This window comes from Austrofundulus limnaeus, unplaced genomic scaffold (assembly GCF_001266775.1).
Source record: "Austrofundulus limnaeus strain Quisiro unplaced genomic scaffold, Austrofundulus_limnaeus-1.0 Scaffold134, whole genome shotgun sequence".
NCBI lineage: Eukaryota > Metazoa > Chordata > Actinopteri > Cyprinodontiformes > Rivulidae > Austrofundulus > Austrofundulus limnaeus.
In genome coordinates, this window is record NW_013952536.1 from 340,037 (window position 1) to 363,262 (window position 23,226).

The 23,226-nt window shown below is 37.9% G+C and overlaps 1 protein-coding gene across 8 annotated transcripts in view; it reads left to right on the plus strand.

The window, feature by feature from the left end:
• LOC106522667 (kinesin-like protein KIF1C) overlaps window positions 1-23,226 on the plus strand; it is a 37,545-nt gene that overhangs the window by 3,807 nt on the left and 10,512 nt on the right. The window contains exons 3-16 of one of the 8 annotated variants that reach the window (XM_014015764.1): window positions 14,704-14,780; window positions 14,914-15,093; window positions 15,338-15,406; window positions 15,731-15,909; window positions 16,590-16,701; window positions 18,205-18,282; window positions 18,368-18,433; window positions 18,601-18,618; window positions 18,955-19,030; window positions 19,495-19,573; window positions 19,666-19,808; window positions 20,405-20,446; window positions 20,937-21,008; window positions 22,068-22,201. In XM_014015764.1, the coding sequence (XP_013871218.1) occupies window positions 14,704-14,780; window positions 14,914-15,093; window positions 15,338-15,406; window positions 15,731-15,909; window positions 16,590-16,701; window positions 18,205-18,282; window positions 18,368-18,433; window positions 18,601-18,618; window positions 18,955-19,030; window positions 19,495-19,573; window positions 19,666-19,808; window positions 20,405-20,446; window positions 20,937-21,008; window positions 22,068-22,201 (1,325 nt within the window). Of the gene's footprint in view, window positions 1-14,703; window positions 14,781-14,913; window positions 15,094-15,337; window positions 15,407-15,730; window positions 15,910-16,589; window positions 16,702-18,204; window positions 18,283-18,367; window positions 18,434-18,600; window positions 18,619-18,954; window positions 19,031-19,494; window positions 19,574-19,665; window positions 19,809-20,404; window positions 20,447-20,936; window positions 21,009-21,989; window positions 22,202-23,226 lie in introns of all 8 variants that reach the window. The other 7 variants (XM_014015768.1, XM_014015767.1, XM_014015765.1 and 4 more) reach the window with 7 other exon arrangements.

Genomic DNA, 23,226 nt, shown 5'->3' on the forward strand with positions numbered 1-23,226 from the left:
TAATAATAATGTTGATGCTTGGCTTCACTGTAGTTATTCCTTTGTGTTTAGGTTCAAAATAATTATGCATGTTAGATGGAAAGCCTTCTGCTGATGTATTGTTTACATTTGTATTTTTTATAATGGTTCTAGTTTTGTGCTCATACATACAATTATTTGATGACTGTGGGCATCATCTTGATCAATCAATAAGTAAGACCTTTAAAATGCCTTAGAAAAGTATTTCTGTGAACAAGGCCAGATTTTGGTGGTGCAGACCCAAATATAGAATTCCTGCACSAGCAGTTACTTACCTTATTTTAAATTACAGCAATATGATATTGCTCTGTTAKGTAATCATACTTCTGTTTTGGGTAGAAGTGCCTTCATTTTTATTATAAGCACCATTAGATTTGCCACTCATCACCTACCAAACATGTAGTTTATAGTACATAAAGTTCACAGAATGTGGATTATGGATATGATGGATTTATCTGAATGAAAACAGAAAAAAATATGACTTTGCAGTCTTTTGAACATTGTGCACAGTCATATGACTGTGAAGCATCTGTGTCTCCTGTTGTTGAGTCATCTACCTGACAAGGAAATGCGCAGCAAATGAAATGCGTTTTGCTTGTGGTCTGTGACCATTTTGGCCTGTAATTTTCCTAATGACTGCCTGATAGCTTTAGCCTATAGGTTCCCCTAATTGCTGCAGTAAAATTGACAAATATTTTCAAATAGTTTAGATTTTTTTTTTACAGTATTGCAACGGTACTTGTGTAGATGTGGAAATTCCTTCACAGCTGTGGCTGAAGCACAAGACAAGAAATGGGTGGGGCATCGTCAGGTCAACAAGGATAGCAATGCTTCTCTGGTAGTGAAGCACTACATAACTTCTACTGTTACCTTTTGGCACACACATGGCTAGCTTATTAACTAGAGCAGTGTTTCCCAAAGTTGGGGTCGGGACTCAAAGTGGGGTCCCAGAACTTCAAGGTGGGGTCCTGAAAATATTTTCTGAATTAATTACATTTTTGCCTTAGTTGTTACAAAGGAGTGAGGTTAGTATATTTAAAATGGATAAATGTAGTATAATAATATTGTTACTGTGCCCATGTTTAGTTGACCTGATACAAATGNATGTAGTATAATAATATTGTTACTGTGCCCATGTTTAGTTGACCTGATACAAATGTTTATCATCCAAAAATAGTTGGGGGCACAGGTCTCTGCTACTGTTATTTTGTGGGTCAAAAGCTGAAAAGTTTGGGAACCACTGCACTTTGGTTCCCAAAGTTAGGCTTGGGACCCAATTATAGGTCATAAAGCACCTTGGATAATCTCCAGAAATCAATTTAAAGGGTAATAAAATATTTGCTGATGTAATATTTTTCCCATAATTATTACAAAAACACAAAATAAGTAAAAATAAGTATTTATGTGTGTGTGCAAGCTGTTTAGATTTTCAAAAAGCCTGTGTTTTTAGGGTTATCAATGGAGTTCRTGTATTCACACCAGTAATATTTGAGGTCACAAGTTTTTGCCATGGTTATTTTGCGGGTCAGAAGACAAAAAATTTGGGAACCTCTGAACTAGAGTGCCTTAAGGAATTGTGCCATGGAATATTTCTCATACATTACAAACTAGTTCATTTCATGTGAATTTTCTTACAACTTCAGATGAAGTCTTTTTATCAAATGCACACAAACTTTTTCAGTTAGCTTTATTAATATTTTTTATGTCTCGCTCTGTGCAACATCAGAAGTTTATATAGGAACAAGTACATACACTTCCTAAACTAACTCATGTAGTAGTATTCTATTTGTGTTTAGTACATTAATAAATAATTTGTAGTACATGTACATTTATGTTATTTTATTGGGTTTAAATAAAACTTAAATCTGCTAGGCAACAATTGCATATTTCATTGAGTTGCTTGGTCAGCTTATAGGAGTTTGGCTAATGCATAAAAAGGCCAAGACATTCCCCCTATTGTAGCTCACTCAAGGGTATAGTGTCCATTAGTGTTCGTGTGCGTGTGTGTGTGTGTCAGTAACTCCGAGAATGGTAGAGCTTTGGGGCAAGAGCAGGATGCTGTCTCCCCCTCCCTGTCTTCTTTTCCAACAATGCACAGAGGGTTGTCGAGGATTGGGCGCAGGCAGAGCAGCAGCAAATTGATTACCCAGTGTGCGTGGCCTCTGCAGGCAGCCTGGAAAGAAGCAAAGGCCCCATTCAGTAGAGACTCCTTAACATACCAGTGCTAATGTAATTAGAAAGGGAAGTTGCATTGTTTCAGGTTAGTGCTTCAGATGTTAAATAAGTCCTGCACATCCCGAGCCTTCATTTGGGCTGCAATGTTCTTTTCATCTCCATTTTGTTATGTAACCCATGTGTTCTGTTCCCCTTTAACCGGTGAGCAGAAACTCATAAAAATAATGTTACATAAAGAACCAGCACCCCCCCCCCCCACACACACACTTTTTACATTTTTCCATTAGAGTAGATAAACGGTGTTCAGTATATTGTTCTAGATGCTAATTTACTGACAAGAAACCTCGTTTTGTTTTCTTTCCAGAGCTAGATGTTGAGCAGTATTATTCCTTATGTGACGATGAGTAAACTATAAACAAATGAGTAGAGCAAACAGAAGGTCACCACATCAATTAAACCTTCACCTTTCAGTTATAATTTCACCAAGTGTCCTCTCACTAAGAGCTAAGTGCAAGCTGACATTACAAACTCCCCCCTGCAGGGAGAAGTGAGCTCAGCTGCAGTGAGAGGAGGCTATCACCAGAGCAGAAAGGACAATAAACCTATCTCATGTGAATGAATTGTAACCATTGAAGAGAATAGTGATGAGACATTTGTGTGAGAGATGACATCCTTCTGCTGGACTCTGTGTAGTCTGGAACGATTGACCCACTTAAGGCCAATAATCCATCGGTTTGCTTCAGGTCACCATGCCCTGGCCCCTTAATCCCTCTGACTGGTGGATGTACACAGACACCCCATCAAGATGTTGCCTTTCACATCACTGATAGCTCAGATTTAGTTTTTCCTCCTCTTGATTAGTCATTCCTCACAAGTTGAACTCTTAGTGAGCAGGGAGAACAAACAGATGTCTGTTGTCAGCGTTTTTTCTGACACAAGACAGTCAGGTGAGAAGCACAAATGCATGTTGTGCAATGCTCACCCAGTTTGGAGTAAATCTCCTCGTGGCCGCTCGTAAAATAGAAAGTGACAAAGTTTAGCATCACTGACGGATTGTTTGGGTGAGCGTTAAAACCTGGGGACTTTGTGGAGCTCCAAAACCTTTTTTTTTGCTTTTGCTTTTTTTTTTTTTTTTTTTTACATTTTCTTAGGTTTGGTTTGTACTATAATGTTATGCCTTGGATTTACTTCTTCCCATCTGTTCTTGTTAGCGTTGCAAGTTGTCTGAAAGTTTGATAGTTTATGAAATTGTAACAGGTTATTAAAAATGGGACACAGTCTCTGTTGAAAGTGTTGACCCACTTCTCACACTATTTATTTGACTTAGTAGCCTCAGTTCAGTAATATATTCTGTGAGCTCTAGTAGATTGTAGAGTTTTCAAATATTTTATTCAGCTCTAAAAAGTAAACAAGATCTACTGGTAAATGTTTTCTAGTTTTAGTTTTTTTTCCTGTTAAAATACTCCACACCCTGTCAACCAATATTTAGAGTTGTTTTCCAAATAATAACTATATTTTCACAGTGCCATGATTATTTGCGATAAATCATTGTGTAGCAAGTGTTTTGTAATGACGGTAAAACAACAATTTGACAGTAAAATCAGAGAAAAGCTGAATGCTGGAATGTACTTGATGTGACAGTTGTATATAAACAGTGTTGTAGGTCTGTTAACCCTTTTAAAGTTTATTTTGTCTTATTTTCCATGTTTACTATGAACATTTGATTACATAGAGCTACAGTGATGTTTGACATTGAAATTGTTAAACTTCAAAATTTTAACATGTTTGACTAATAAACTGTTTTGAAATGATGAAGCTCATGGGATGGAAAGTGCAACAGCTTCAAGATAAAAAGTCCAGTTGTTTTATTTTATTTATTTTTATTTGAGATTTGCCTTGTCTTGAATGAAGAAGAATCTCTACACGCATACAAATACTTGATGCACAAAGACTTTTACAACTCTTAGTTTGTCATGTTGGACTTTCAAAGAATATTGTTATATCAAATTTGTGGTCACTTACCTTTACTTCAATCTTTTTATGTTTTTTTGGAAACTATAGAGATTTGTTTCATTGGATATCTGTCATCTTTTTTTTGCAGATATTAGTTCATCTCGTTAATTATTTTGTTATCTTCACTTTGATAGCAGGCTGCGACTGAGCTCTGAGGAATCTGAGTGAGCCTTTTGTAGCAAATATGGTATATTAGAAGGAGCCAACTAGAGAGGGGGAGGGGATCTGAATGTATCCTTGGCAGCAGGGACTGTGGAAGTCAGGCATGAGTTCTGTACACGTGTAGAGTAGCGTGAGGCAACATCACATCAAGTCACCCATCTTGGAATGATGAGATTGTTTTATGCGTGTGAAGGTCCGCTAACATTTCCTTTATGCAGATGAGCTCGACCACAGAAGAAGGCAAAGTCCTTATTTTACATCCTTCGGTGTCTAGAGTAACTGTTTTGCAATTTTAATCTGTTTGAGTCTTTAGAATGACTGATTTTGAAGTCACAGCTCTGTGGTGGAGGCAAATCATCACTTACCTTTTTTCTTCTTATCACTGAAGATAGCCCTTTATGACTCTGGCTGTACGTTTGGACTTGTCTCCCTGAGGGTACCGCGTGATGGATAAGAATGTAAACATAAAAGCTTTGTCTCAGTACTCTATATACATGGCACTTAAGAAGAAGCAGCATGTATACAGCAGCTTATCTGAATCTGACTTGGAAATGGAGGCTATGCTCAGATAAGTGTGTCTGGCTGGTTATAGACTCGTGTATTAATGAAGGTAAAGTAAAGGGTAATGTGCTTTTATCGTTTTTTCCCCCCCAGCTCCTCATTCTTTCCATTTTACCAACAGATTTTTTTAAACTYGTCTCTTCAGGTTGTCCTCACAGCAGCCCACATCTGTTCATCCTTGACTTGATGGTGAAAAGCTGATAATGGCATGTTTGTGTTCTTGTTTTTAAATGTTTGCTTTGGTTCTTTTACCTTGCCTTGGTTCACTGCCTAAGTCGGGTTACATGGCTGGACTTTCCCACATCCAGGAGCGTGAAGTTGTTGTGCTCTCACCGACACTGCTCTCTTTCTCCAGACTGTATTGTTTGATTTCCTCCCACAGTCTGAGGACTGCATTCAGAAGGAAGCTCGAAGGCTTTGCAGTCATGACACGATCAGCTGGTTGGTGGGCATGATGTTAAGTTGTATTATTTATGAATAAAAACTTTATGTGTTGGCAGCATAGTAATTTTGCAACTCTAGTAACCCTAAAAAAAGAGTGCATCGCAGAATGCAAAGTGGATTTATTTAATGCTGCTGTTTAAATACGGTGCAGCACAGATTAATAAAGCATTTACACACAAGTAAATGCATATACAGGSAAACTCCCACGTACAACTTGTTCCATGCTTTATAGTAAAATAAATCTGAATGAAAAAGATTAGTAATTGATTTGAGGCATCAGTCGAAGTTTTCTTTCCTGAACGTTTAAAACGTCTTGTATTTTTTTAAAGTTAAAAAACAAACAAATAAAAACAATGGACTGATTGGTGTGCTTGGTCTGTCTTCATGATGTCATGCTTATATAAAGCCAGAAAGCATTTAAAGTGAGACTTTAGTTTCTGAGAAGAGGCTGGGTAAAGAAATCCAGGTCACTGCTCTGTAAAATGGGCGCCCGTTGTGTGCACTGAATGTGGCGGACTGTGTGTGTTTTTTTTACAGTCTGGTTTGCACTGCTGTTCCCACTTAGCTGTACTGCCTGGATCATATGATATTCTTCATGCTGGTTTCAGACAGATTGAAGAAAAGCCTCTGTCATAATTAGATATGTAGAACAAATGCTTCTTTCTCCATTAGTTTAACGATTGACAGCATCTGGGGCTATTTGGGAAGTTTTTTTTAATGTCAAAATGTCAATTTTAGTGTAATTGATTGTTGGAGTTGAAATCAGAATATATTCGTCTGGCAGTGAAATTGCATTACTGTTACTGCTCTTTAAAATTTGTTGATACTAGCATGTACAAGGGGTAGACAATGAAACTGAAACACCTGTCATTTTCGTGTGGGAGGTTTCATGGCTAAATTGGACCAGCCTGGTGGTCAGTCTTCATTAATTGCACATTGCACCAGTAAGAGCAGAGTGTGAAGTTTCAATTAGCAGGGTAAGAGCCCAGTTTTTCTAAATCAAATCAAATCAATGCACACAACATTATGGGTGACATACCAGAGTTCAAAAGAGGACAAATTGTTGGTGCACGTCTTGCTGGTGCATCTGTGACCAAGACAGCAAGTCTTTGTGATGTATCAAGAGCCACAGTAGGGTAATGTCAGCATACCACCAAGAAGGACCAACCACATCCAACAGGATTAACTGTGGACGCAAGAGGAAGCTGTCTGAAAGAGATGTTATGGTCTAAAACCAGGTGTTTCAGTTTCATTGTCTAACCCCTGTATATTGTTGCAATTACTTAAAAGTTTTCAAAATTGACTTAATTCCTCTGTAACAATTTCATTTTTTWAAATCAAGCATGCATGGTCTCACTAGTTGTGACTAAATCTGTGCTGACAATATTCAACTACTATCAGTGCATTAGGTGCTATTTTTGAATTTTTGTCTGAAAGTTCTTTCACAAAATACATCAATTCTGGATTTGGACGCCTTCTGACTTTGGTGTTATCGCTGCTATGAAAAAAAATTATGTCTGTGCAGAATGCAGGGCTGGGCGATAAAATCGATTTAATCGATTAATTCAAATTTGCCATTTATAAAGATTTAATTTTGGGAAAATCAGGATTTTTTTCCCACCAGTGCACTCTTTGGGGCTTCTGTAGTTCAGAGGTCACCTCACTTGTCCCTCAAGACACTTGGTACATGACACGACAATATGGGAGCTAGCAGAGAGGATGTACTTCTCAAAAAATGCACTGTTTCTTCAATTTTCTGGAACTGGTTAGGCAGACAGAGCAACAAACTCCTCTCTGCAAAACCAGTTTGAAGGCTCTTGCTACAAAAAGTAGGAGTACAACAAATTTGTTTCGACACCTGAAACAGAGGCACTCCATTAAGTGGGAAACAAAATCGATTAAAATTGAAAATTGAATTTGGGATGAAAAAAAATCAGATTTTTTTTTTTTCAGGCCATATCGCCCAGAATGTTGTCGGTTTTATCGGTGATTTGGGAATGGCCAGAGGCAGCATAAAGGCGGACTAGTGTTTGTGACCTGTGTGCAAAACCTTATTGTAAAAGAGCTTTAAAACTAATGTGGCGTTGTAGTATTTATACACAGGATGTGTTTGAAAGGAACTTTAAACTTTGAGGCAGCACCTGCATAGAGAGTCTTCTTCTGGGGTCTGAACATGTGAAATTGAAAGCTGTCAAAATGTTATTTTATTTTTTTCAAGACTTTTTTTTATCATAATAGTCCTGAGCGCGTTTAAATCCCCTATTTCATCACCTGAGAGGCAGCCTAGTGTCCCTCTCTTTGTTGTAGTTCTGTGTTTGTTTTGCTTCTGAATGGAGTCCTGCTGCCTTTGCATGTTTTCTCTGTCTGGTGGCTTCTAGAAACCTCCCTTCTGTTAATCTGAMCTCAGTGACTGAACCCCGTCTAAGSTGCTACTATCTCGGCCTTAGCTCGGTATCGTTGCCTTTTGAGCTGGGAGCAATGTATAGTTTGGCTTAGAGTTCAGCGGAAAGATTGGGCGGCTCAAATCTGTCCATTCCTTCCTGTCACTGACGGTCTGTCGGCATGCGAAGCACTAACAGCCATCTGCTGCTGTATAAATAGACGGGAGAAGTGAACTGGAACAGCTGGCACACAGACCAAGACTGTGACCTCTCCCACTGCTTTCTAGTTCTGCAGGCAACCTCATCCATGGCCACTTGATTTATATGCATCTGCGTTTTTCTTTTTGACACAAGAGTATTAAAACTTCAGCACTCATTTATATTTGTGAGACAAAGCTTATCTGTCTGCTTTCTTGTGCTTTACCTGATATATTTTAGATTTTGTTAAATCTCATCATATGTACCAGAAAGCGTTATGCTGAAAGTAAGATAGCAGGTCAGGAGAAGTCTTGTTAATAAAAGTGTGAACATGGTTATTGGAAAAGAGCACGTCCTTTCCGTGTACATTGCTTGTCTTCTCACTTTATTGTCACTTAAACTCTTCTAACAAATCCTTCTTAGGTATGACAGGTGGGAGGAATTAAATGTGATTATTTACCAACATCAAGGAAACAACAACTCTCTACCAATGCACACAACTATAAATTCTGATTATTCTCAAAGCAGATTTGAACACGAAATAAATAGTAGGTATTTTTCCTCATAGTAAATATAAAGTAATTTCTCTAAACCTGTTAGACGTGGTTTATATTTTAGCTGAACTCAGTCATGCCGCAACAAAATCATCTAAAATTCTTTTTTCTTACTGACGCCGTTTTCTGTAAGGGAGTGGGGGGGCTTAAGGTGGTGTGAAAAGGGTCATTGTTGTAGAGTGGACTGGGCACATAAAGCTTGTCATAACAGATTAGCTAAAGTTTTTTGCAGGTTGTGTTGTCAGCTGCATTATCCTGCATTCCGTGCTTTGTTCTGGTGTCTTCCTGTACTGATTTCCTCTGTCTCTCCAACTCCCAACGGAAGCAAAAAAATGATGTGATCAGCCTTCAGATTTGAGCCTGAGGTTTGTCTTTTTTGAAACCAGGTACGTTTGTTCAAGAGTTTCAAGAAAACAGTAGGTGAGGTTTGTTATTAAAAAAAAGCGTTTTATGGATGAAGAGGAAATTTGAAATGGTTTGAATCAGTGGCAGTGATTCAGTTATGAAGGCCATTCTTTGATTAGACAGTATTTTCCATTTCTGCATTTTTGAAATGTCGAATCACTGCATTTCTTTTAAAACACCACAACATCTTTCCCTGCTCATGTTAAACGTTCTGCTTTCAGCGAGGGGCTGGCCCGACCATACCACATGTTAGTTTTTGTTTTGGAGATGTTAAACGTCCTGTGCAACAAGCGACAGGCTCAGCTGTTTGTCAAATGTGTACAGCAGTGCTCAGACACTACTTATAGCCCTCAGATTTGAGCTGCATCCAGTGATAACTCTGTCACCTTTTCTGCAGCCCTGGCAACCGAGCCATCACACACGCACTCTGCCAGAAACACTCCAGAGCACATTCAAAACATTTCTGTGGTCAGCCCTCAGCTTGCARCCCATCCAGTCTTTGTTTCCTGTTCAGAATAAACAACCAAATTAACACTCGTGGACAGATTGTGGCACAGGTGGTCACTTGGAAAGTTGTGTTTAGATACAGCATTGAGCTGTTGTAGTTCCAGTTTCTCTCTTGGTCCAATGGGACGGGGCAGAAACCAACATGTGTCAGTCATTTAATATAATGTATGTGTGATTAGCTGACATTAATTATTACAAAACAGCCAACTTGTCACACAACTGATTAATTGGTCTGTTATTATATTGTGTCAGTCACGCATAGTGGGGAAGCTTCATATAAATCTTCCTGAAATATAACATTTTTATAAGCTGATACATTGATGATCTTTAGATTATATATGACTGACTAGTACTTTATTCCTTTGATTAGAGTTTTAATAATAATTTAACTGAATATCTTTGTTTCCATTACCCTCACATAGCAGAAATAAACTAGTTTTTTGCAGTATTGACCTTGCTGACAGTTTTGTGGGATCATTTACATTATTCATGTTTATATTCTGCCTGTTTAGTCGGTGTTATGAAAGCTGCTCATATTATACCTCACGTCATTTTTTTAGGCATAACAGGGTTAGTACTTAGTAAAAATCTCAGATTTGAAAATCTTCAGTTTGTCCCTTCCTTACCTGCAAGAACCATGTGTGGTCAAAGCAGAAGACCAATAAATTTTGTTTTTTGGTAGCCTTTTTAGGCAGCCATTTGCAAATGTAATAAACAGAACGTCCCATTGTAATTCTGTGTGCTAACATTAAAATCAGCTTGGAGTATGTGCACACAGCTTTTCATCCAGTTGAGTGTTTGTGTTGGTTCTGTGACGGACTGCAGGCTCTCCTGATGACAGCTGGGGCAGGCTTCAGCCTCTCTCCAGACATGGGCATGACATGACAAGACAAGACAAGGAGGCTTTGAAAAAAAATTATGTTAGTTTACCTCATCACATAGAAAATAATATTTAAAAAAATTAATATAATGAGACTCTAGTTTTTGTTTTATGGATTATACTGAAAATAATATTTCTGAAAATTTCTGCTTTCCAAATTACCATGAATTAAATTTAATATTAAGTTACGGAACACAACTTCTTCATACTGCTATCTTGTGTCAATTAGGATATGAACCCATCACTAATTTTGTTATTATGAGTAAACTGAGCATGGCTGGAATGGTTTAGTTCTTTGTGCTTCCTCACAGATGCAGTGTCTCCAAATGAGTGTGTTATCAGCTTATTTATTATTTTAAAACTTTGCATATGGATTTTATTTTATGCCCTTACTTTCTTCTCGTGATTCTAAACRGACATTGAACAATAACAGAAAATGACGTAGAGAGGCTGATTTGTTCAGCCATTTTATACTCTGCTCATCTCAGGTGAAGGGCACAAGCTTTTAGTCCCCATCTGGTGCTTGGAGACCTCCTAACAGCCTAATTATGGAGGGGTATTTCAGCTTTCCTGGTTGGATTATGGGCCCCATGTCGAACGCTGTAGCAGAAAATGTCTGCCAGCTACAACCAGCTGAGTGATGTTCTCAGGAAGGCAGGATGTGGTTAGTTAAACTGTTATCCACCCTGCTTTGAAAGGGAGAACTCCTATGGCGTGCTGCCATAATCTCTGGTTTATTTTCTTTGGAGAGGAAAATACAGGGCAGTTGCATTTAGGAAAAATGGACATTTGATTTGCCTTTCAGTAGCTCTTCCTCATAAAGTACTGTAACTGAATTCTTAGTCTTGAAGGAGTTGTTTCTTTTGTCATTTCCTTGACAAACTGTCTTTGGCTTGTGTTTCCTGTAATTGGATTATGTATCAATATGATAATGTTAAATAAGTGACCTTGTATCTATTTTTATCTTTTTTTGTTTCATATAGTATTCAATTTCTATTTGTTCTGTTTACCATGTGGGTCTTTATGTAGTGAAAGTTCTCATATTGCTTATGGGGTCTGACATGATAAGTGGCTTAATGTCTTAGTTACAAATCCCAAAGCTTTTCACACTGAGCCCTCCACATGTTTTAGAGTGCTTAAAGCACCAAAAGCTCGATATCAGTATTTAATGAATGACTGTAACGTTCTATAAACCTGTATTAAGTATAAAATTTAGAGAAAAATTAGATAAGGAATGCTTGCCACGTGAGAAAAGACAACACAGCGTGCCACATCCTCCCCTTCTGTGCTAAGTTGAAGTTGTTATGGCAACAGAGTCTGATCCTACACCTGTTGCCATGGTTGGGAAAGATGGATTGATGACGTTCGTGAGGCAGCAGAATGTGTCTTCCATTTCAAGTACAGACTGAAACTCTTGGTGGAGTGTGTACTATAAGTAGAGCGCTGTGGATTTATTATACGGGTCGTCTGGGTTCAATTCCACGCTCATAAAATCAGTGTGGGATGTTTCGGTCCTTTTCAATTGTTCATTTTCATAGTTTTTTAAATGAGACCGGACTTGTCAGAGAAACAGACTAACAGTCTGCAGATCCAGCCACATAAGCATGATTCATTTTTTGGAGCAGAAAGGTGTCCTAGCTCAGGCGCTGTTGTTTAAACCACAAATTGACTCTGGTTTTCGATTAGACTCCATGAATAAAATAGAAGAAATCAACAGACTCGACAACAATATGCTTTGTTTTACGCTCATCTGTTAACTGGCTTGTATTGAGCATTTGATTGCCTATTTGTCCCCCATGTTCTACTGTCTCATTTTCCCCAGGGTTTATTGCTGTATAGTCTTCCTCACACAGAATCAGAGCCAAATGCCTCCTCATTAATATAGCGACTGTAGATTGTTCCAGGAAAGGGGAATAGGGGCATTGGTAACCTACACCTCCCATGATTTCTCCACGGCTAGTCTCCAGTTTCCCTCTAGAGGCTAGGTCAGAGGTGAAAATGGGCTTTATTTAGCCACCTGTCTTGCTGTATCCTTTTCCAGTGCCTATTGCCCAATATGGAAGCTGCTGCTGTTCACCTTAACCCAAAGATTAAAGACTGCAGAAGCCAATGTATAACTTTTACCTGTGCAAGTGTGTTTTTTTTTTTTTAATTACTTTTTTTGTGCAATAGCACTTGGAACGATATAGAGCAAAAAWGTCAGTGCTGGTTTCAAAACACACCCCGCTTTTCTGTCAGCGTGATATGACTCATGGAGCGCGATATGCAATCCCTGTCTCTCCCTCTTCTYCTGCATTATTGATAAGCATGCTGAAATCCTCTGGGTACGTGAGGTACTCCGATGCTTGCATCTTGGTGCATAAGCTTCATAAAATAAAGCTAATTACAGCTTTGCAGCTGGTGCTACAATACATATCTACACACTTTTCTTGTTTTTAATGAAGAAAAAAATGCATAATTAACATGTAAAGGTTGCATTCACACTAAATTGCCTTTTTTCACCCTTTTGTATAGCTTTTGTTTTCTGTTTGTATTTTGGATTGTTGCAAGGGCCTTGAGTTCACACATCCATTGCTTGTAGTTACTTTTGTTTTCATTGCTTCCTTTTTTTCCCTTTCCCCCTCAGTTCTAATGTGAGAGATACAGTATTTGTCCGCACAGCATAAGCAAAAGTTTTTTTAATTGTGAAAAAGTAAATTACAGCTTGCCTAGGAAACAAATTTTAACAACAAATGTATGTCTCTTTACAAATATTATCTTGTAATTTTTCATCCTTCTCTGTCTCAGTTACATTAGTGGCCACAGTCTCAAAGCTAGGACACTTGTCTCGTCGGTACCAACCTGCATGKTTGAGGGGAGTGACATACCAGGAATGTTAGCAGATTCTTTCTCATTAAGACGTGTGTGGCCACAGGGAACGACTGGTTTRGATGGAAATGCTATGTCAGTAGAACAGGTGAAACGTTGCAGTAAAAAGTAGCTCGAACTGATGTTCAAACTCTTGTTTAGTTGGGTTGTGCGAAATTGTATTGTGTTCAATTAATAGTCAGAAAAACTGTCAACATTTAATATTTGCCACTTCGCAGTTACTGCAATTAGTGCCACACGATGATATATTATCTGTTATGCACTTTCACTCTCAAGTGCACATGTGAGCCCATGGCATGTTGCGTTGATAAAGATCTGCTTGTGGAAAAAGTGGGTTACAGTTCACAGCTTTCTAATTTAACCTGTTGAAATGAAGAAGTTGACTTATTTGTAAGTATAATTTTAGAACACAGGGTAACTCATTGATATTCAAAAAACATGCAGGTGCAATTGTCATCTATGAATAGTYATAAAATAGTTATTTGTGATAATTTTATTTTGCCAATATCGCTCAACCCTACTTTTTGGTCAGTTTCTCATTTTATAATTGTAATCTATGCAACATAAGATGTATGTTAAAAATAAAAAATGTCTGCTTCCTTAAAACAAAGCATATGTCACATGTCACCAGTTCATGTGACTTTTGGGTCCAAAAATATCCCAGCTGGTGGTGCTCTGATTCAGGAACTGATGTAGGACAACATCTGTTTAGCAAGAGTCATAAAAAAGCAGTTTGTTAGTTGGGTCTCTTTGAAAACGTAAAAAAAAAAAAAGGATTGCAGAGTTTGCAGCATTTTTTAATGTAAACAAAAGGAAATGCATACAACAAAATTATATGTAAAGTTAAATTGATTCAGATTTTTAAGCAACATTTATTGTTTAAGTAATTCGTAACAGTAAAGAAATCAAACAAGGTTACGTATGTGCATGCTTGCATGGTTTCCATTTAAAACCAAACCTGCACATTCAAAATAGCTAAAAACATGTGCTTATCTAGCTAGCTGTTAAACCAGAGTGAGATGTTCCTTCTATGTTTTGGTTTTTATCTCCAATCACAACTATGTGAGATGCTTTGACCAAAAATGTGGTTTGAAGACTTGTTTTTGGTCTTGAAGTGGCACTCATATTTGCAACTCTAAGCACATCCATGAAAATCTGTGATTACTTGGCTGTCATGTTTCCGTCTTTCTTGATTGTAGCTTGAAACATTAAATACTTGTGATTACTTCTAAACAGATGTTGTCCATTACATGCGTGGCCTGACTTTATGCCATTTGCATTATTTTCCAATAACAATAATGGTGAAAACAAGAGGTTGTTAAAAATGCATGTGCAAAGGGGSGAAAAGGATCAGTTTGTATTAGTTGCACTAATAAATATTAAACTGCAATTCAAGGGGCGTGATCAAACTCTTTAATCTGTTTAGGCTCTGAAAAGCTTACAAAAAGAAACTGTATGAACATGGGATGTTTTTTTAAACTCAATTGCATTTAAGCCATATTTTCATTTCATCCCTAATTTTGCTCTTTGTCTGCAGCCATCCTCAACCCCAAAGCCCCAAAGGAACCAGCAAAGACCTTCAGTTTTGATTATTCCTACTGGTCACACACCACGGTGAGATAATCCCCCCCCCATGGTTACAATTTTGACTCAAAAATAAATTTTATCTTGTGTTATCAATTTGAAATACRGCAGTTTTGTGCTTAGATATAATATGCCTTAAATAATTTTTGTTTTTGCCTTACAGCCAGAAGATTCCTGCTTTGCATCACAGAATCGTGTCTACAATGACATTGGAAAAGAAATGCTRGAGCATGCTTTTGAGGGCTACAATGTCTGCATCTTTGCTTATGGCCAGACTGGAGCTGGCAAATCCTATACTATGATGGGCAAACAGGAGGAGGGACAGGAAGGAATCATTCCCATGGTTTGTATAATACATCCAAGAGAATTTAGTAGCCCACAAAGATTAAGACCCCAATCCTAAAGTTTGTAACTATTATTGCCTTTTTTTCTCTTCAATTACTGAATCTTTATCGCAAAGTCTTACTTCATGAACTGCTTGCTTTTTCCATCTTTTTGTCTATCTTAGCCCAGTCTGCCATTCACTTTATTTCTCCACATGCAGTTAATTTGAACTGAAAATCATCTCTCCTCCTCTGCCCTACCAGCTCTGTGAAGATCTGTTTGAGAAAATCAATGAGGACAGCAACAAAGAAGAGCTCTCKTATTCAGTGGAGGTAAGCTCGAAGTGCTTTAGAGTCTGTAATCCTTGTTGTTGAACCCTGCCGAGCTCTTTTTATTGCATTTGATGCTGTTTACCAGCAGTGATYAAATCAGACACTGAACACACATTGACTAAAGATTCAAAAATACTGGTTTTGTTCAGTTTTACTTCTATTTCTTTTTTTTTTTTCAGGAAGTGTCACAGCTCTTGTTTCTCTTTGTAGATTTTCCTTAAAGCACATTATTAGAATAACAAATATCTCAATATAGTAATCTTAAACCTATACCGCTAAATATGGTAGTCTTGGGTGTATCTTAACTGACACTTACGGTTTTAGGTCAGTTACATGGAGATCTACTGTGAGCGGGTGCGAGATTTGCTCAATCCCAAAAACAAGGGGAACCTACGAGTGCGAGAGCATCCACTGCTGGGTCCCTACGTCGAGGACCTGTCCAAGCTAGCTGTTACCTCCTACACAGACATCGCCGACTTAATGGATGCAGGAAACAAGGCCAGGTGAGCCAAGCCAAGTTCATTCTGAGATTAATGAGGGGGAGGTGTGAGAAACACAATCATCTGATGATCCGACTTAGAATTAATGAATGAGAAAATTAAGGAGGATTCATGGTTTCTTCATCAGTGTCAATCATAGATTAAATCTGAGCACCAGAATCCTCCCTGTTTGCATTCCTAGAATTAAACAAAACATCAATTCAATCTATATCTGCTTGTCTTAAATTCTTCATTAAAAAGGTTTTTCTTTTGAATTTGGAAGTACATAGAAATTGAAAACAACAAATGTTAAGTGCAAARTATAAACACATCTTTGTGTTGTGAAGGCTACTGCAGGGAGGAGTGAACTCTGCTGTAATCGTTCCGTGCTGACTAAGACAGCTTATTTCTAGAACATGGTGTGTAAAGCCCATATCTCCCTCATGGCCATTCTTCTGAGTATGCCTTGTGTGCTTCTGATCGGCGTCCTCACAATATTATCCCCCTCCGTGGCACAAAGTAATCCCATGGACTCAATTCACCCTAAGAGGTGTAAAACCCAGAGAGGATAGAGCTTGTAACATTCAGTGCAATTTATTCAGCGTTTGTCAYGGTGACCTTTTTATAGCAAAAATATTAAAAGCGTCTGAAAATGATTTTTTGTAAATGTTTTTGATTTTATTTTCTAATTTGTTCTCTTACAGAACTGTTGCCGCCACCAACATGAATGAGACCAGCAGCAGGTCCCACGCAGTTTTCACCATCGTCTTCACGCAGAAGAAACATGACAACGAGACGGACCTCACCACAGAAAAGGTCAGAGCAGACGAGACAGACCGTCGTGTTTCGTATTCCTTGAAAACATGAACATCCTGTGACGTTTGAGGTTCCGCTTCTAATTTTAAAAATACATTCTCATCTTTATTTATGGTTTTTCTTTTTTAACTCTGATTTTTACAATAATGTTGCATATGATGTCAWGGTGTGAATTTCAGGACTTTTTTTTTTCACAAACATATGCCGGCAACAGTCTGTCTCCTTAAGAAAATATTCTACGAGGTAATAAAAGAGTAGCTTTAGGTTGCAGCACCCAGGAGACTGTATAATATCTCTCCATTTTGTGTCTTAAACAACTCTGAAACCTGGTTTAGAGCGAATGTGTGTGCTGCCCTCTGCACTCGCCTTCGCTCTCCAGACAATTACTTGCTCCGTTCGCTCATCAGACGTCTCACAGATTTCCCCTTCAGACATCTGGAAGGAAATAGTCTGCATTGAAATTTTTGTCTTACTGTCTTGGACATTTGTATCCTCATTTAGCTGCTCTGTGAAGGAGTGGGGAAACAGTCTTACTTAGTTTTAAATGGAGAAGACAGAAGATGGAGGAAAAAAGAGAACCATTTTAGATTTGGCTTTTAGAGTTTCCTTTGACTCTAGAGACACAAAGATCATATTGTTATTTTAAAGACAATGACTATTGTTTCCATCCACTCTATCAGATTTTACTGCCAGGCAGGATCGTGCTTGACAGCAGTGCTCAAATGTGTGGAAGGATTTGTACTCCTTTTTCTAGTATTTAGATATTTTGGCTTTTATTATTTAAGCTATTTAATATTATATCTGAAAATTGGGGCTCTTGTTTTAATATTTTTCCCATTGTGTTACCAATATGGTGGTTGGATTCTACAATGTAAATTAAATTTAGTGCTTATTTATTAGAATTTTGTATCGGTAAACAAAATGTATTGACTCACTGACTAACAGCTACAATGATCTTTGTTCCAAAGCACATTGATTACTACACGACACATAACTTATATTATATTATTAAAGTTGTAATCAGAAGTTATTTAACAAGTTTACTGCAGTAACTTCTGAGCATCTGACATTTGTTTTTTTGTACATATAAACAATAAAATGAAAATAAAATTTACTGACCAACTTCACAGCTAAATGTGTTTTTAATAAACACGAACCGTTACATGGGATATTTGTCAACTGTGGAGAATAATCATTCTGCTCCAGCACAACTATCATCAAATTTTCAGTTCTGTTTATTTATATAGGGCCATTTCACAACAACAGTCATCTCTATAAGCAAACCGGTTCAATTCCAAAATAATTACATGCAATCCAAAAACCTGTTATCCAAAACTAATGTTGTATTGTTATTGCAATTGTTATTGAAATTGTGCAGTGGCAATTAGTTTTTGTCATAACACAGTGAATAAGCACTGTAACACTGATATTGTTTACCCACCTTGCATTCAGATGTTTGTATGAGAGCTCAGTGCATCWAATGCGTTCACCGTCTCTCCTCAGGTCAGTAAAATCAGTCTGGTAGATTTGGCAGGAAGTGAACGTGCAGATTCCACYGGCGCCAAAGGTACCAGGCTAAAGGTAAGACTAAACTGCTACAGCAGTAATCAAATGACCAAAATCATACAGACATCTATTAAATGACATGTTTTATATATGATTGCAGGAAGGAGCAAATATCAACAAATCTCTCACCACGTTAGGAAAGGTGATCTCTGCCTTGGCCGAAGTGGTGAGTGTTTATTGTTTGATTTTGTTTTCTCTCCTCGTCCTTTTGTCGCAGCCTCTTTTACCCTTTTCAACTTGACCCTGCCTTTTCAAGGACTTGTTGTTTCTAGCCTGGCATGCTGTAATGTCTGCCCCTCTGTTTTCTCTTCCTTGTAATGCCTTCTTACACAGGATAACTGTACCAGCAAGGTAAACTCTTTTGRCAGCTCAAGCACTAACCTTAATATCATCCCACGAGACAACTTTCACAAACATTTGCTATGTTTAATGTTAAAAGTGTAGAAATTCAGCTGCAGCCATTCTATCAGCTTAAGTGTTGTGCTTTGTGGGTGTAACTGTGAAGGACCGCTACAATCAATGCACAAATCAAAAAGCACATCAAATCGCTGCTGCTTACATTTCTTTAACTCAAAGTTTGTGACGCATCATAATATTGCACAACTTTCCATATTTTTAAGTGTTAAAACAGAAAACCCTCCATCTGTTGTTTTTATTCTTGATATGGATTTTTTTTTCCTGTTGCAGAGCAAGAAGAAGAAAAAGACTGACTTCATTCCTTACAGAGACTCTGTTCTGACCTGGTTGCTGAGGGAGAACCTTGGTATGAACTTTAGTGTCACCTGATATATAAACTGTCCTGCTGGGATTTATATCACTCAGCTGTTTACTGACATCCTTGTGTCTGCATAGCAAGCGATATTGAGTAATTTGTATAATGGAAAGCAGAGTGAAAGTATAAAAAATGACTGGAGCAAGTGTCCATTACTCTCTGCCAATTTAAGAAGAACTCTGTCAGCAGGCTGTATTTCACCCTAACTAGACAAGGACACTCCCTTTAGTTTAGGCATGTGAAGAAGAGATTCTTGGTATGTTGTCATTCCCGTTGTCTCTACCTGACTGACATTTGCTTTGTATTTACTAAATGATATTTCAGTTTTTATTTGAGGATTGTGGAAATACTGCATTTCAAAATAACCTTTTAACATTGTTTTGTTTTACAATTTCTTTATTTAAAAAAAAGCCCTATTACCTTATTGCCATTTAACTGACATATTTGATCATCAGGTGGAAACTCCAGAACAGCTATGGTAGCTGCTCTCAGTCCGGCAGATATCAACTATGATGAAACTCTCAGTACTCTACGGTAAGCTTTCCAAGTATGGGATCTCTCAAAATAAACACTTACATGTTAAAATGTTCCTGTTTTCCAATCTTTAAGCTCCTTCTCATTTGTAGCTACGCTGACCGGGCAAAGAACATCAAATGCAATGCTGTCATCAATGAAGATCCCAATAATAAGTTGGTGCGTGAGCTGAAGGACGAAGTGGCTCGGCTGAAGGAGTTGCTCCGTGCTCAGGGACTGGGAGACATCCTGGACAGTAAGTCTGCAGCCACGCAAYGTTTCCGTCAGGGAAACTGGAAACCTCTTCAGTCCTCGTTTCTGTCTCAAAAGCTTTCTGCCAGCTGAGTGGGTTTCCATCAYAGTAACTGTGATAATACCAGCTTTAAAAGCTTTTAATTTTTACTGGCCATTGATCTCTTAGACACTATAAAGTGATGTGTATCTTTGTCTAGTTTCTAWAGAATACACCATTCATTAAAAATACATAAAAATATGTAGAAAAGGTTGAATTAAAATGTAGTCAAGTGCCAATTAGTGACTGACATCACAGATGATTAAATATCACACTCGACTGGCTGAAAACAAGACTAATGACTCATTATTCTGTCARTTAAAGAAATACGGCAATGTCACGATTAATAAGTTCCAATAGCAGAAGGGAATAACCTGCCTTTTTGCGAATGCCTGCTTAGATGGTGTTTGATGATATAGTATTAACAAGTCGATACATAACATTTCTTCTCATCCCTGTCATCATTTCCATTCAACTCTCAGTGCAAATCTGTAACTTTTTCCTCCCATTCTGGTGGCGCTGACTTCTGATCCTTGTCATCTTTTCCTGCCTCCCCTCAGTTGATCCTATGGGGGATGATTACCCAGGAAGTGGAATCAAATGTGTGTATATGTGTGCCAGTCATGCACTGAATATATCATTATTTACCTAAATTATAATGGCTAACATTGCTTATGACACCCCCACCATGGCCTAGATATGAAATCTGCTGCCAGCTTTGCATGTAAAGCTTTAAAAAGGAAAAACAGAATAGTTAGGAGCTTAGATATGCAAGGCTTTTGAAAGTGTGCTGATCTGGCAAGAGTTGGCATGCCACTAGGTTAGAATGCTTTGCGTATGCTCTTCTGTTTTTTTTTCCAAAATTATGGGGGTATGGCAGCTTTTTGCAGGCTTACGCAGAGCTTTATCGCAGGCTACTTTGGGAATTTCTTTCAGAAACATAATTTAAGTATTGTTTCTTCATCCCCAGTGCTTCTAGATCGTTTTTTAATCATGTCTCACTTTCTGTCACTCACTGTCTGAAGCTCCTTTTGTTGCCAATGGCTCCTGCTGCTTTTTACTGTGTTTTCTTTCACTAATCATCCATCGCAGGTGACAGTGCTCAATGCCTTAGAATGGCTCTTCTGAGTTCTCAAAGTGAGGCTCAGAGCTACAGACAGAAAGGTGCATATTTTTTATTTTTCTAAGTAGCTGCACCAGAAGTGTGTATGGTACATGCAGTCAACTAACTTAGTGTGCTTTAATAGTTTGTTTTGAATAATTTACTAGTGTGCCCTCTGCTGTATTTTAAACTTCCTTAACACATCTGCCCTTTTGTCCTCTTTTGCTAATATCCTGTGCTCTCAAATATTCAGAATTTTTTCTTTATTGAGCAAAAAATCAGTTGTTCTTTTTAAAAAGTAGGTTAAAATGATTCTTTTCACATTGCTCCTTTGAGTTGATTAGCTCGGTGCTCACTTAGTTTTGAGATCATGAAATGTAAATCATGTATTATCTTTCAATTCTTATAGAACAAAATGTATTTTTTCTTACACATCGTTGAGGGTATTATATTAACTTGTGACCGAGGCTGCCTTAGTTTTTAATATGTTTCCGTATCTGCGAATGCATGCGTGGTGTGAATTAATGTACTGAACTGCGGGCTGGACTTCAGCAGCATGTGTTTCTCTCCACTGTTCTGTCACTGGACCCTCCTGCAGTCTCCATCGCACTCTCATCCTGTAGTTGATAAACTGATGGCAGTTTTCACTTTGGGCCCATTCTAGAAAAGAAATTACAAAAAGAAAATTAGGAAAAAACAACTAATAAATAAGATTTTATAAATGTAGGTTTAGGACCTCAGTGTTTATTGCTCTGCTGTATTATTATGATTTCCATAAATGGAAATAAAGGGAGTGAAAACTGCTGCTCTCTGTAGCTGAACATCATGCTGGATGTTTGTCTTAACTCTTTGATATACAATGTGTGTCTTACATTGGTCTTTCCCCTCCTGTGTCCTTTCTCTTTTYCCCATATTTTTCCACTTCCCTCTGTCTTAATTTGGTATTTGGTTTCTCCGTTTTATGTGTGTTTTCCTTTTACCCTTTATCCTGCGTCTACCCTACCTCTTCGCTCTTCTCCTCTTCTCTTTTGCTGTTGGCTCAGACCTGAAAGACATTCAGAACAATAAGCATAGATACTTGATAGCCTCAGAGAACCAACGCCCTGGCCATTTCTCCACAGCCCCTATTGGTTCCCTGACAGCCTCTCCGTCCTCTGGCGCTCTGTGCAGCCAGGGGGGTCTGCAGTCAGTCACCAGCATCCAGGAGCGCATCATGTCCACACCTGGAGGGGAGGAGGCCATTGAAAGACTCAAGGTAAAGTATAGACAATCAGAAATCACACTCATGTTTCTACAACAGTTAAGAAGTATCACTGCCCAGTTTGTCCCCCCCTCTCCCCCMCAGATAAAATAATAATAATAATGGGACATAAAAGCTGTATGGTTCTGTTTTTTAAATCCTGCTGGGATGAAATCTGCCTTTTCAATCTTAATAAAAATAAAATTTGAAAGTAAGTTTTAATAAATGCTTATTGCTTGTTTGATATTGAAACAATACAAAATAACAATCATTGGTATAGTCAGTATAAATCAACATCACATTGTTAATTTAAAAATAAAAAAATAAGRCTTAAGATTTATTAAGGATGATGTTTAAGTGGTCAGTTTTTATGTTTTTAAATTTGTGTAAATTGATCTATAAACTCATTAAAAGTGAATAAATTAACATCAGGTCAAAGTGAAGACCTTAACTGCAGTCTGCGTAATTGTTTAATAATAATCTGTTTAATTTTAGCTCACCGTACAACCTTTTAATAAAACGGTCCATACGAGGCCTCAGAGCATCGGATCTCTCCTGCTCTCCATGTACACTCACACTGTAGATAAAGTGGGACCGCAACAGCCAGCCAGGAGGAGCTGCAGTTTCCATGGCAACCGTGGTTCTCAGCCTGTCCGTCRTCCCAATGACGTCAAACACCAACGCAAATACAGGGAGAATTGGACAAAAATAGATGTATTTCTCATTGGCTTTCAGTTGTGATATTTGGACACTTTATTTTCTCATTCTAAAGGTGCTGAAACGGTTCTAGTGACCCAGAATCAGCCATCTTCTCAGAAAAACATGATATTCCATGAACTTTGTTTATTCCCGTGCCTAGATTTTGTTTTATTAAACAGTTATAGTAGAGAGAAAAAGTCACTMGAACAGAAGCTTAATAGCTAAATATCCATTCTTTAAAAATTGTTCAAAATATTTAGTTTTCTTGTTTGCTCATAGACGTTTTAAGCAACATTATTAAAGTCGTTTGATTTCTGCATATATTTTATATTATTCTGTTC